This window comes from Helianthus annuus, chromosome 6 (genome assembly GCF_002127325.2).
Source record: "Helianthus annuus cultivar XRQ/B chromosome 6, HanXRQr2.0-SUNRISE, whole genome shotgun sequence".
In the NCBI taxonomy this organism is placed as follows: Eukaryota; Viridiplantae; Streptophyta; class Magnoliopsida; order Asterales; family Asteraceae; genus Helianthus; species Helianthus annuus.
Genome location: NC_035438.2, coordinates 135,182,890 through 135,198,129, shown reverse-complemented (window position 1 = coordinate 135,198,129; position 15,240 = coordinate 135,182,890). Strand labels below are relative to the sequence as shown.

Sequence of the window (15,240 nt, the reverse complement as noted above, 5' to 3'; positions counted from 1 at the left end):
CGTTACAATTCCAGTTTAACGACATGTAAAAGAAAGTATAAACCCTACTAGACGATTGAGATCCGTTAAGAATAATTGAAAGTGTCAAGATTTGTGAAACAAATACATTATTCGGCATGAGTCAAATTAAAGCCCAGATGGCATGTTTGTTTACTAGAGAAAATATTAGTGCCCATGCTCAAACTTGCTAACACTAACCCTATGTGTGACTGTGTGAGCGCCTTAACAGCCATGCTAGGCTTTCTTCTTGTTCTGGTAAGTGCGTGTGATCAGTACCTCCACACTCTCCATTCCACTCCATCGTTTGAGGAGCGCATTCGTACCCTTGAGACTCACTCTGTTGCCGCCACTAGGCACATTTTCGGTCTCAAGGAGGAGGTTACGTACCTTCGCGGTCTATTTCTATGGCTTCATGTTGCGCGACCGCTTCAGCGATTTTTGGGTGCCCAATTTTGACGGATGTTACAGCCAGCAATGGAAGAAGGTTGTTGTGGAGAAAGGTGATCGAGGATTTGATATGCACGACAATTAATTACACATGTTATGTTTTGATAAAAATATACATAATAATGAGTGAATATGACACATGTTATGTTTACTTAAAATGTTATCTTTTTCTAAGTGAGGAAACATGCCCTCAGGTGTGTACTTTAAAAGCTGTTTTCTAATATCACATGCTTGTATTCTATTTGTTTTGTTTAGTTGTGACTTTCTAATTAATGGTTGAACCGTTTTATGTCATATAATAATGTAGCCATCAAAATCATTTTGTAATATAATCATGCACTACAATAAATATGTAAAGGCACATGTTAATTTAGGGGTCGTTTGGTTCGTGGATTTTTCTTTTTGAAATGAATTGAAATCTTGAAAGGAATTGAAATTTGGTGGAATTGGAATTAATTCCACTCAAATTTTGTATTGTGTTTGGTTGGTTACTTTGTAAATGAAAGTAGATGAATTAGATGAAAAATGTGGTATTTTTGGTAATTAACTAACATTCCATTGAAAAGTTGAAATTCCATTATGGATGTGAAGGATTCTTAAATTTTAATGAATGGTGGAATATATTCAAATTTCAATTCCATCATGTGCCAACCAAACATTAAATTTCAAGGGAATTAATTCCAATTCCGTCACAATTCCAAAGGATTATGCGAACCAAATAGACCCTTAGTCTTTTATCCCCACAATTAGAGTGTATGAAAAGAAAAGCATTTGTTAAGGGACCATCATTTTTTTTAGGATTCGCCATGATAAAATTCGACATGAGAGTTTGATTTACTTTGCTGAGTGCATCTTCAGTTTTATGAAGTTTTAGGGAAATTGGTGTTTTACTGATACTAGTGGAAGTTCACAAATCGTACTTTTAAACAGCCTGCATCCACAATTAGCCATTTTTCTTGTATTTAATCACACAGGTGTGTATGTGGCGAATTACTCACTGAATTGTAGTACCGGTATCATTTTTGTTGTGCATAGGTAAATAGCCAGGGGTGCAGCTTAGTGTGAAGTGGCAGTGCACCCGCCCCCCAATGTTTCGGTTAGAAGTGTAAAATTTTTCTATTTCCGTCCGAAAATTTTAAAATTGGCGAATTAATCACACAGGTGTGTATGTGGCGAATTACTCACTGAATTGTAGTCTTGGTATCATTTTTGTTGTGCATAGGTAAATAGCGCCAGAGGCGTAGCTTAGTGTGAAGCAGGGGGTGCACCCGCCCCTCCATGTTTCGATTAGAAGTGTAAAATTTTCTATTTTCGTCCGAAAATTTTAAAATTGTATAGAATCGTCCCCCCCCCCCCCCTAATTATTTGCCTGAATATTTATACAATATATAAATCGGGTCACATGACTTTCTGCCCTCTCAGAACTTTTGGTCAAGATCTGCCACTGAATAACGCCAAAAATCTTAGATTATGATCTTTAGGCTATTATTTTGCATAAAATCCAGGACTAGCCAGATTGATCTCTGTAAAATTCAAATGACCATTGTTGACTACCTCATATATTTTAGTGTTGACTTTATGACCTGGGTCAACTTTGACTTTGTTGACCCAGTTGCTTCCCTGAATTCTGCGAGTAGTCCACTCCATTATTCTATTCCCTTTTTTTGAGCCTACCAGTTTCATCCAAGCTGGTAGAATCGAATCAAAGTCCACTGATGGAGCCAAGTTGCACACCAGCGAAATACAACCCATACAGACCACTGACTTGTCCAAACACACTAGAACTCGGATAACTGACATGGCAGGCCCACTTGCTGCTATGATCTCCCAACCAACATCGGTATTCGAACAACTCATATATAGTTAATTTTTTATCATCACAAACCCAATATATAGCCAATGACCTCTAGCTCAAGTGGTAGGAGGACTTGAGTTCTTCTTTGAAGACTCAAGTTCAATTCTTATTTGTTGCAAGAAAAGAGTAAGGCACTGGTGGGCAGTAGGAGACACAGGGAAACATGGGTTCGATCCTAAAGCCAAACGCGTTTTACCGGTAATTCTATCGTCGTGCCTATGGGCGGGTGTGTTACCGAGTTTTCCCCGGAATTGGTGGTGGGCGACTCGGGTTACTCTCGGAGTACTCCGTTTGTCCAGTGGGTGCCCCGAGAGTGCTCGGGATTGATTTGTTGGCCGTTCAAAAAAAAAAAAAAAACAAACCCAATATATACGGACTAAAAACATCGGTATTCGAACGAGTAATATATAGTTGACCTTTTTATCATCAACAGTGGCGGACTCAGGATTTTTTTCCAATGGGGTCCATTTTTTCGGTGTTCAAAATTTTCATAACAAAACCTTAAAATTTTCGGTTTGGTCCTTGTTCAGGTCAGAGCGATGTTTGAATTAGAATAAAAAAAATAGAAAAAATGGGATATACAAGGATTAAACCCATGACCTTTTGTTGTTAAACAAAGGGATTTCCCACTACACCAGCTTTCCTTTTCTTTCTATGATGTCAACCTAATTGTATTTATGGGGTCCTTGTGAAATTTAGTATACCGGATCTACTAATTTTTAAAAGCAAATTGGATTTAAATAATCCCAACTTGCTCAATTTGGCCAATAATAATCCCAACTCAGTTATTGGCCGATAATAATCCGAACTGGTCCACTTTTGGCCCATAATAGTCCACCGTTAAAAATAGCTTAACGGAGTTAAGCTTTTTTCCGAATTACAAACCGAGGTTTTATGGATTTTGATCAGAACGAGGATACGATTCGATTTATGTAAAACTTACATCGAAACGGTGCTTCAAACGACTTGATTTTTGTTAATTGGAAGTTTAAACATACGAACTGAAGCACCGTTTTCGTCGTTTGGGGTTCGAGGTAAATTTTATATCAATCAACTCGTATCCTCGTTTTGATCAAAATCCATAAAACATCGGTTTGTAATTCGGAAAAAAGCTTAACTTCGTTAAGCTATTTTTAACGACGGACTATTATCGGCCAAAAGTAGACCAGTTCTGATTATTATCGGCCAATAACTGAGTTGGGATTATTATCGGCCAAATTGAGCAAATTGGGATTATTTAAATCCCATTTGCCATTTTTAAAAAAACATTAGGGTCTGGGGACCCCGACCCACTCTATGTGGGTCCGCCCTGATCACAAACCGAACATATACCGACCAAGCAACAATTGGTAACGGTACCGTATTTGTTTGTATAGAATTCTCAATGTGACTGTATAAAATTCATTGAACACAAAGTAATATTCGCAATAAAGTATCTTTTGGTATCATAAGCTATTTCCAGTGTTTGTACGATACCAGTATCGTAACTGACCGATACCGACCAAATAACACTGGCACGGGTACAGGTATTCGTTTTTATGGGTATCATACTGTTATTGTAATGAAACAGACTGATAATGATCAAAGGCGCGCAGCGAATCGCACCGAATCGCACTGGTAAGAGATTATTTTATACAACCCTGGGGAGTGGGGAGCAGTATTACATCGTTACACCTCCACCAAGTCTACTACCAAATTCATCTCACGTTGCAACCCTGGAAATTCATACCCTGATCAAAACCCTAGAAATTCATTCCGTAATCAAAATCAAGATGTCCAACAACATACCATTCGAAATCCAAGCCGAAATCTTCAAAAGGCTTCCGGTCATATCCTTGATCCAAATTCGATCGGTCTGCAAAGCATGGAAGTTTCTCATCGACAGCGACGATTTTATCAAGAATTACAGCGGCCAGATGCAATATCTACTTGCAAGGTATAAAGATAATGTAGATTTCCAAGAAAAATATGTTTTAATTGATGATAATCATACTTTCCCACAAAACAGAGTCTCCCTGAATACTCACCATTTGGTTAACATGCTTAAATATTCTAGGATAATCGGTTGTTCTCACGGATTGTTGTGTTTGTACGGTGGTTATCAAGAGGGCCATGATGGTCCCCTCTCTGGAACGTGCAGAGCTGTTCTTTGGAATCCTTCCATTAGAAAAGCTGTTGCTGTTGCTGTGCCGAATGTGGCGGATATGACGATTTACGAAACCGGCTTTGGTTTTGGGGTTTGTCGTGAGACTAATGACCCTAAGATAGTCAAGATTACACATATTAATATGAGGGGCCACAGGGAAAGTGTAACTTGCATTCCTTGGCAAGTTGAAGTTTTTCCGTTAAGCACAGGGGCTTGGAGAAGTCCATATACGAGCAATCTCCCTCGTAATTCAATTGAATTTGATTACGATAACACGGTGGTTATATATGGAATGCTTTATTGGCTTGCTACTGATAGGATTACTGCTGATGGTGGATTTCAGTCTTATAATAATCTGATTATTTCATTTGATATGACAAGTGAAGAATTCCGAGAAGTAAACCTTCCGGACAGTTTAGCACACCAGTCGATTGATGGTCTGTCAATTTTATAAGCTGAGAGAGTCTCTTGTTGTGCTTGAACGCGATGTAGAGGCCAATAACCTAGTTTTTCGTGTATGGACGATGACGGATGTTGTTCCAAAATTGTTTACAAAGTTATTCACTATTGATATACCAGATAATGTATCAGAAGTTTATGTAACGGGATTTAGGAAGACAGGCGAACCTATAATTGATAGTTTACCACGCCATCCTGAGTGGACTGGATCACTTGCTGTTTATGAACCATGCTCAAACTCTATCAATAGCCTTGGGATTGATGGAAGAGATTTTTCACATTATGTGTATTCCTACATCGAATCACTACTTCTGCTTTGATCAGTCTGTTTTTTTTACATTTATGAAAAAGGTAACGGCCAACTGAAGAGCTAAGGACAAAAGGATTTTGAAGCATACAAGCAAGGTATAGACACTCTCTTATTTCTGTTTGTTTATTAATAACATTCGCAAATTGAAAAGTTTGTATTTTTATTCTTCAAGTGGGTGAAAAGTTGGAGTTCAGTTATAGTTATACATCTGAGTGGATTCTGTCTATACTTTGCAGACCCCTGTATCATTTTTATGTTTTTTATTTTTATTTTTTTTATAATAACCAGCTTTCTATTTGTAATGTAGCCACTGAAGACCCCTGTATCATTTTTATTTATTTTTGTCAAGTGAGTTACTACTACAGTTGCAAAATATTTAAAACTGAGACTACCATTACCTGTTCTGCGATTTCCAAAGATCCAAGGAGCAGAGTTATTTAAAAGAGATCTCAAGCAAACATGGTGGATACAGAACACTGGATGGTCTTGAAGTTCTAAATCAAACAAGTCTCCAAAGGACCAAAACAAATATAATGCATGGGTCAATGGCAGACACTGATTTCTTTATTAGGACATTAACACAAGAGGGCTTGTCATGTTGGATTCTCTGTATTCTTTCATTTCATACATTAAAAGGACTTAAAATGTGCAAACATGTCCTCAGGTGTGTACTTTTCTATTATCACATGCTTGTATTCTATTTGTTTTGTTTAGTTGTGACTTTCTAATTAGTGGTTGATTGATACGATCCCGCTAAAAACATATTCACGAAGAGGAAAGAAGCGGGCCGTAGCAGATATGGCGGGGCAGTTCAATTCGGTATTTGGGCTGATACTGGACCCTCTCGGGTCTGGGCCACAAATGAGCTGGAAAATGAAGGAGTGGGGAGCAGTTTACAAGTTGAATTCCAGGAGCAGTTATTGAGCAGTTACTAGTTTTATTTTTCCAGTATTTTAGCAGGCTTATGTTAGACTTTGTTTTTTTTCTTGTTTTTGTTAATTCTCAAGTACGTTGTACTTTGTATCGGAGATTTGCCCATCTCGAATCGGGCCGTTTCCCTTTCAATTCAATCAAATTGCCTGCTCAATTTCGAGTTTCTATCATTTTTGGTTCCATTGCCGGGAAACGAAATGGTTCAGACCCGAGGCAGTACTAATGATGGTCCCGGTAACCCACCCGACCAAATTTCAACACAACTGGCTGCAATTGTTGCCAAACTCAAGTCGATGGAATCCTGGAAGGAGGACATCGAAACCCTGAAACTCCAGGAGGCCAAGCGGGAAAAAAATCATGGTGGTGGAATGAGATTTGATGATGGGGAACCTGGTTACTCGAATTCTAACCGGCGACCCTACCATAAAATTGACTTCCCTACTTTTAGCGGTGGAGACCCAAGAGGTTGGGTGGTGAAGGCAGAAAAATACTTCCGGTTCTATGATACTTCTGATGATGACAAAGTTGATGTAGCAGCCATGCATCTCGAAGGAGACGCCTTAGATCTCTACTCGTGGGTGTCGGCTGAGCAAGAAATCACATATTGGGAGGAACTGGTTAGTACTTTGCAGAAACACTTTGGCCCTCCGGAGTTTCAAAACCCGGATGAATATTTATGTAGTATCAAACAGACCGGTTCCGTGAATGAATATCGACAGGAATTTGCCCGTAGATCATCTCGTGTATCCCAGTGGCCTGACCATTGTTTACTTGGAGTCTTCCTCAACGAGTTAAAAGACGAGTTAAAATCAGATGTACGTATTCACAAACCGCGATCCGTTTACAAAGCCGTTAGCCTAGCCCTCGAATATGAATCCAAACTTAACCACTCTAAAACCGACAGGAGATCAACCTGGTCATCTCAGGTGAAATCTGAATCCAAACCCACAATTACCACTACTGTTCCAGCAACCACTAAATCAAAACCGCCTATTCGAATTTCAGAAACAGAAAAACAAACCAGGTTTCTTAAGGGCGAGTGCTTCAGATGTGGCGACAAGTACGGGCCGGGCCACCGCTGTAAAGCGGGCACGCTGAAGTTATTAGAGGCCGAGGAGGATCCCGATGATCAAGGCAATGCAGAAACGAACTCAGAGGAGAATCAAGGGGATGCAGCTGAGATCAGTCTTCATGCCATTTTTGGCAGACCGCATCCGACCACTATGAAGGTCCATGGTAAGCTAAATTCAACTGAAGTCTTAATATTGGTTGATGGGGGATCAACACACAATTTTATTTCTGATGTGCTTGTAAATGAGCTCAAAATGGCTACACAGCCGGTGGCGCCTTTCGGTGTCCAAATAGGGAATGGGGATGTGATACGGTGCGGCCAAATATGCAAAAATCTTTCTGTGCAGGTGAATGACCTCCAGATTGTTCAAGATTTTTACCCTTTTTCTATTGGAGGCGCCGATTTAGTTCTGGGGATTCAATGGCTTGCTACCCTCAACACGGTACAAGCAAATTGGAAGGAATTATTTATGGTGTTCACAATAGATGGGAAGCGCTATAAACTCCAAGGAATTTCATCAGGCCCACAGAAATCATCATCTTTCCAACATCTTGCCATCGAACCCGATACCGAAATCCCAATTCCTCCACCATTACAGCCTTTAATTAACCAGTACCAAACTGTTTTTGATGAACCCAAACACTTGCCACCCAACCGAACCCAAGTCCACTCCATACCCTTACTCCCAAATTCCGTTCCACCTAATATTCGCCCCTACAGATACCCCCACTCACAAAAAACTGAGATAGAAAAACAAGTTGACCAACTATTAGCTGTTGGGTTTATCCAGCCTAGTAACAGCCCTTTTTCGAGCCCGGTTTTATTGGTCAAAAAGAAAGACAGCTCGTGGCGGATGTGTGTAGATTACGGGCCCTAAACAAGCTTACCATAGCTGACAAATACCCTATACCCAATGTTGATGAATTGTTAGATGAGTTATACGGCGCCACGGTGTTTTCCAAGTTAGACCTTCGTTCGGGGTATTATCAGATTCGGGTAGCTACACAAGACATACCCAAAACAGCTTTTCGAACTCATTCGGGCCATTATGAGTTCAAGGTTATGCCGTTTGGGCTAACCAATGCACCATCCACCTTTCAAGCCATCATGAATGACCTATTTCGCCCTTACTTACGCCGTTTTATACTTGTTTTTTTCGATGACATTTTGGTTTACAGCCAAAGTATGGAGCAGCACAAATTGCACTTGGAACAGGCTTTAAAGCTACTGTATGACAATCTGTTCTTTGCCAAATCAACTAAATGTTGCTTTGGTCAAACGAAGGTGGTGTTTTCGGGCCATGTGGTAAATTCGGAAGGGGTCAAAGTGGAAGAGGAGAAGATTTCAGCTGTGCAATCTTGGCCAATCCCATCGAATGTCAAGGAAGTTCGGGGTTTTCTCGGGCTTACTGGGTATTACAGGAGGTTTGTTCGAAATTATGGTCTAATTGCACGACCCCTCACTGCTCTAACCAAGAAAGACGGGTTTATTTGGTCTGATGAAGCCCTCTTAGCTTTCAACCGTTTGAAGCAGGCTCTACTTTCCGCACCGGTATTGAGATTACCCGACTTCTCAAAACCGTTTGTAATCGAGTGTGATGCATCTTCAGATGGAGTAGGGGCTATTCTCTCTCAAGAAAATCATCCCCCGGCCTATTTTAGCAAAGGATTTTCACCTTCCAACCGCTTTAAATCCGCATATGACAGGGAGCTGCTTGCTTTAGTATTAGCGGTCCAAAAATGGAGTCATTATCTTCTAGGGCAGCACTTCTTGATCCGCACAGACCATTATACACTGAAGTATTTGCTGGAACAGCGGGTTACCACGCCAGAACAGCAGCGGCTTTTACTAAAGCTGATGCCATACAATTTTTCTATCATACATAAATAAAGCTGGAAAAGAGAACAGAGGTGCAGACGCGTTGTCTCGCAGACCTCAGACTGGTGAGTTGTTGACAATTGTCGTTCCGTATTGTGTTGAAATTGCTGATCTAAAAGCCGGACTTCAAACTGATCCAGCGACCAGTGCAATTATTCAGAAATTACAGAATGACCCCTCATCTGTTGCTGATTACTCATTGTCAGATCAATTTCTGTTTTTTAAAAGGCGAATTGTTGTTCCAGACGTGCCTTCTCTTAAATTAAAGCTGTTACAGGAAGCCCACGACACTCCCACAGGTGGTCATGGGGGATTTCTTAAAACTTTTAAGCGTCTCTCTGACAAGTATTATTGGCCAAAAATGAAACAGGAGATACGGGTTTTTGTGCAGAATTGTGTGGTGTGTCAGCAAAATAAATATCAGACGTTGTCCCCTGCAGGTCTCTTACAACCGTTACCCATCCCTCAGCAAATTTGGGAAGATATATCTATGGATTTCATTGTGGGCTTACCCCGTTCTGGTTCTGCGGATACTATTCTGGTTGTGGTCGATCGTTTGAGCAAGTATGCCCATTTTCTATGCCTATCACACCCTTTTACTGCTAAGGGAGTGGCCGCTATTTTCTGTAAAGAAGTGGTTCGTTTACATGGTTTTCCCCGCTCTATTGTGTCAGATAGAGATGTGGTGTTTCTTAGTCACTTTTGGCAGGAATTGTTTCGGTTGAGTAACACTAAATTGCAGCTAAGTACAAGTTACTATCCTCAAACGGATGGACAAACCGAAGTGCTTAACCGATGTCTTGAAGCCTACCTCCGTTGTTTCGCAAATGAACAACCTAAAAAGTGGAGTTCCTTCTTATCATGGGCAGAATACTCTTACAATACAGGTTTCCACACTTCTACGGGTACAACACCCTTCTCGGTTGTTTATGGTCGTGATCCTCCCTCGTTGCTTCCCTATGTTGTCGGGGAGACTAAAAATGCAGACTTAGAAGAGCAACTGGTTGATCGGGATGCAATGTTAAGGCTTTTGCGCAGCAATCTTCAGAAGGCTCAAGATCGGATGCGGAACCAAGCAAATTTGAAGAGACGGGAACTGACTTTTCAGCCGGGAGACTATGTGTTTCTAAAGATTCAGCCATATCGTCAAAGGAGCCTGGCCAAGCACAAATATGAAAAATTATCGCCCCGGTTCTTTGGACCCTACCGTATCAAACGAGCGATCGGGCCAGTCGCTTATGAATTGGAGCTCCCACCTGAAGCTAGAGTTCACCCGGTATTCCATGTGTCCATGCCCAAACCTGCCCGAGGCTCTTTTTCGACTGATCACGCTACCCCATTACCTATCACTAAGGATTGGGTATTGGACGTACAACCAGGTTCTATTCTTGCCCATCGCTGGATTTTCGAAGCTGGTACACCAGTCTTGGAATTACTGGTTTCTTGGCTGAGTCGCCCTGTCGAGGAAGCCACCTGGGAGTCTTATGATTTGCTAGCTGAGCAATTTCCTTCTTTCCGCCTTGAGGACAAGGCGTTTTACCGGGAGGGTAGTAATGATACGATCCCGCTAAAAACATATTCACGAAGAGGAAAGAAGCGGGCCGTAGCAGATATGGCGGGGCAGTTCAATTCGGTATTTGGGTTGATACTGGACCTTCTCGGGTCTGGGCCACAAATGAGCTGGAAAATGAAGGAGTGGGGAGCAGTTTACAAGTTGAATTCCAGGAGCAGTTATTGAGCAGTTACTAGTTTTATTTTTCCAGTATTTTAGCAGGCTTATGTTAGACTTTGTTTTTTTTCTTGTTTTTGTTAATTCTCAAGTACGTTGTACTTTGTATCGGAGATTTGCCCATCTCGAATCGGGCCGTTTCCCTTTCAATTCAATCAAATTGCCTGCTCAATTTCGAGTTTCTATCATTGATCCTTTTATCTCGTATGATAATGTAGACATCAAAATCATTGTTTAATATAATCATGCACTGCGATAAATATGTAAATGCGGACATTAATTTAGTTTTTATCCCCACCATTAAGAATTACTCACTGAATTATTATGTTGAATTCTCAGTCCCCGTGTCATTAGTGTTCTGTATAGGTAGTTTGCGTCAAAAATGCATTTTCTTAAACAAATAGATTCATGATTTTTATGCTACTAATTTGCATAGCTCCTGGATTAGCAGCCTTAATCTCTCTAAAACCTAACTGACCATTGTTGACTACCTGATCAACGTCAATGTTGACCGTTTGACGTGGGTCAACATTGACTTCGTTGACACAGTTGCTTCCCTTTACTTCTGCATGTAGACAGTCTGTCAATACCCTCCATTATTCTGTTCCCTTTTTGAGCCGACGAATTTCATCCAAATACAACCGATACGGTCTGTATGGATCTCCGACTTGGCCAAACGTAGAAGAAAAATTCAGAGGTATCCTAATTTATTTTTTGGACTAAGGGGCATCCTAATATTTGTTAACGGGTACACGATACATAAAATGGAGAAGAAAAAGAAGTTTTGCACTTCGCTGACAAAGTTGAGGGGTAGCTCCGCCCCTAGGTGTAGGTGTCGATCTCTGGAGTACGGGTTTCATTTTGACTGGATTATTGGCCAAGGGGCAGATCCTGGCTGGCCTGGTTTAAAATAAGATGACCCAAAGCAGTTGGCTGTTTTATAATTCCTGTAACCATTTACTGTTTGCATTCCAATGGCTCATTAACAACCATAATCCACATGCTGATCTCATGGCAGAGTATAATCCCAACTTCTGACAGCAAATAATACAAATCTGCAGATTAAAAACCATCAAACTCTCATTTGTATCCTGTTGACTACAGCAAGCAATTGACTTTTTTTTCATCTTCTAACTTTTGACTATCATTCTCCTTTGACTTCCTTCGAGTATTGCTTGCATTTATCTGCTTCCAGCTGTTGACTCTTTGAAATTGGACTTCTGTATAATGTGTCCGACTGTTGACTCCCAATATTAGTTGACTTTATCCAGCTTCTGACTTTTGAAATCTTTCGACTTCAGCCATTTGTTGACTATATGTTGCAGTTGACTTTTGACTATTACATTATTGAAATTCGTGTCTATCAATCTTCTTATATCCATTCCATAACAAATATCACTTATTCTAACCCATGTCTATGCATTCACAGTTTGACCATCATTAACTTCTAAATGCATCTGACTTTTGATTGTAAATGACTATATGCTACTGTTGACTTTTTCCTTTCTTTGACCACGTTCCGATTACTAACAACCCCATTCCCATACCAATTACAACTGCCCTTTATTATCCATATACCATACTGGTTACGTTTTAAATTACAAACCATGCTGCCCTTTATTTCCTTTCTGCGTGTGCTTCTCTTTCATTAGATAGCCATTATCAGCTCAATCCAAGTATCGGCCGACATCTATTTTATAACATAACGAGCTGACTTATTAAGCAATACCAGCCAGTAGTAGTTACACTAGATCATTCTCCGAAACAACACGTGTCCAAAATCTATTATAAATCAGCATAATCATGTATTCAGTGGAACAATCATAATCTGCTACTCAACACCAAATGCCAATTTTACAAATAACCTGGCAATAACCCCCACCCCGTACACCTTCCAACCAACCCCCAAATCCATTTTCCTATAAATACTGACTTGATATAAAGCTTTAAAGGCGTAGTTCACTCCTTTTCTTTTCTGCACAATCCTGTATAAAATGATGACAAATGTCAATATATTTTGAACTCTTTCCTTTCTAACTTCCCTAATTCTCTTTCACTTGTTACACCTACCCCTTACTCTCCGCCACCACGTTCTTCTTCTTCGACATCTAATCTCATCAATGATTCCTGTTTCAGATTTTTATAATCTTGATTTACCAAATCTTTTCTTCATCGATTAAAGTCTTTCTTCATTGTTAAAGCTCCAATAAACCAAACAAATGTTATGTACCCAAATCCTATGCCGATTTTCACTTCATTGCCGCCGTTCTCGCCGCTTAACATCGTTCTTCCACCGCCTATCGCATCACCAACAACGTTTCCGGCATCCGCTAATGGTTAAGACAAGATGCTATGTCGTTTCTAGGTAAATTCGACAACGGTTTCCTGGTTTGATTGTATATTTTATTTAAATTTCATTTGTTTCATTCAGTCCCCAATTTAGGGTTGTTTGGGATTAAAAAGTTGATCTAAGCATCTGAAATAACCCATTCTTATTATGGATTTGATTATTTCATTTCATTCACAAAAAAACGAACTACCCTATATACATTAAGTTTTCTTTTGTTTTGATTTCTTAAGTTAGGGTTTTGGATGAGGTTTTTATTTTTTTATTTTGCATGTAATGTTTTTTTTTTTTTTTTTTTTTTTTTTTTTTTTTGTCTTGATTGTAAAGAAAGAGTTATCTTTTTCTTTTGGTTTTAAAGATCTTTGTTTATGATTGTTAAAAGATTCAATTAGGTTAACGGTTAATGTTGAAGGGGTTTTTGATTTTGAGAATTGGGTTTTTTTTTCCCATTGATAGGGTTTATTAATTAAGTGAAGAGAGATCTTACTTTTGTTTTTGTTTGTGTTGAGTTTGTGTATTTTTTTCAGCTGCATACCCATATATGCAAAACATTTTTTGTAGATCATGGTGTAATTAGTTTTACACTTTGGCTTTTGTTTGGTGTGTTATAAATTTATAATTAACCTTGAAATTATTCATTATCTTAACAGGTTATTTGATGTCAATGACAATCAACTCCTGTCATCGCATCCTGCTTTTCGGTCTATAATATTGTTTGTGATTGATGGTAAGTTCTTAATATGAACATCTTTCTTGGTAAATGGACTATAAATTACTCTGGTTGGAACTAGAAGTGCAATGAAGTATGAATTGAATTGTTGTTTGTTCATTATAATCATGTATACTTTGAAAACACTTGTAATTTCCATTGGGTAAAGTTGAAGGTTCACTATGTAATTGTTGCAGGCTACAAACGAGAATCTTCCTCCAAATGTAATCAAGCAACTTGCTAGGGAATTGAAATTTTTTTATGAAACACCACCAGAAGGAATTGAAGTAGGAGTGAACTATGATATGAATTTTCAACAATATTTGCTATATAGAAGGCCCATGTACTTATTAGCTTATATATTGTCATGTGTATGTGTGACTGTGTGTGTATATATTGTAACATGGTTAATTCCTAAATTTTCCGACTGAGTATCTCCGGTGTGCAGCTGGCACTTCGTATGAAAATGGTGTATTTCACATGAAACTGATCCTGTCCCATGAGTTTCCCCAGTCACTTCCTAAAGGTTAAGGTTTGTGAAAAAATGTTAGATATGAAATCCATATTCTTACTCTTTCTGTTGTTATTCATCTTCTTAGTATGTCTGTAACAGGCTATTTTTTGACCATGATCTTCCACCTAAACATAGCTTCAAATGGTGAAATAAGGTTATCAAGTCAAATCGGTATCGAACGGAAATTGAAATCGGAAAATAATGTATTTAGCTAACACCCAAACGTTAATTAATATTCAAGAAACTGACTCAAAACTTGATACAATCACTAATACCCAAAGCATGGTATTTATAATCTAAACACTTCTATTAGATAACAACTAGGATTGCTAATAAACCTATTATATTGGACATAATTATCTCTAAATAATTAAACCTAAACACGTTTAAATATTCTAATAATTATCCACTCTATGGTTCCTTGCCTTGCACGCAAAGGAATCTCTTTTAATTCAAAATTTCCAACAGTCACCCCTGGAATTTCGAACTCGTATATGATAAGTCAACTCCATGCTTTTCAGTCATCTCCTTGAACTTGAATTTGATCTTCCAAAGAGCCTTCGTTAAAATATCAGCCTTTTGATCAATGCCACTAACATGCTCGACCATGATACCTTCACAATAACAAATTCCCGAATGTAGTGAAACCAGGATTTAATGTGTTTGCTTCTTCCATGGAAAACCAGGTTCTTCACGAGAGCTATCGCCGACACGTAACACCCCCGCTTGAATTTTCTTGTCAAAGAATTCACCAATCAATTCTTATAATGAATAAATTGATTAACTTAAATGTTATTAAACAGAACAATAAAATAAAGTGAAGTATTCGTATCAAGTTTAA

The 15,240-nt window shown here is 39.1% G+C and overlaps 1 protein-coding gene across 6 annotated transcripts; it reads left to right on the top strand.

The window, feature by feature from the left end:
• Positions 1 to 3,924: 3,924 nt before the first annotated feature.
• On the top strand, positions 3,925 to 14,471 carry LOC118479482. 6 transcript variants are annotated; one of them, XM_035974025.1, is made up of 5 exons: positions 3,925 to 4,238; positions 5,259 to 5,312; positions 5,525 to 13,194; positions 13,827 to 13,903; positions 14,083 to 14,471. In XM_035974025.1, the coding sequence occupies exon 3, from the start codon at positions 6,348 to 6,350 to the stop codon at positions 8,097 to 8,099; it is 1,752 nt and encodes a 583-aa protein (XP_035829918.1). In that variant the 5' UTR covers positions 3,925 to 4,238; positions 5,259 to 5,312; positions 5,525 to 6,347; the 3' UTR covers positions 8,100 to 13,194; positions 13,827 to 13,903; positions 14,083 to 14,471. The 6 variants fall into 6 exon arrangements, 5 of the variants coding, with proteins under 5 accessions (XP_035829918.1, XP_035829919.1, XP_035829917.1 ...); XM_035974024.1 differs by having other exon boundaries at positions 3,929 to 5,312; positions 5,525 to 5,881; positions 5,991 to 13,194; XM_035974022.1 differs by having other exon boundaries at positions 3,930 to 4,238; positions 4,359 to 5,312.
• Positions 14,472 to 15,240: the final 769 nt, after the last annotated feature.

Coding starts and splice junctions, on each gene's coding strand:
- LOC118479482 (XM_035974025.1), top strand. CDS start 6,348: ATGGTTCAGACCCGAGGCAGTACTAATGATGGTCCCGGTAACCCACCC.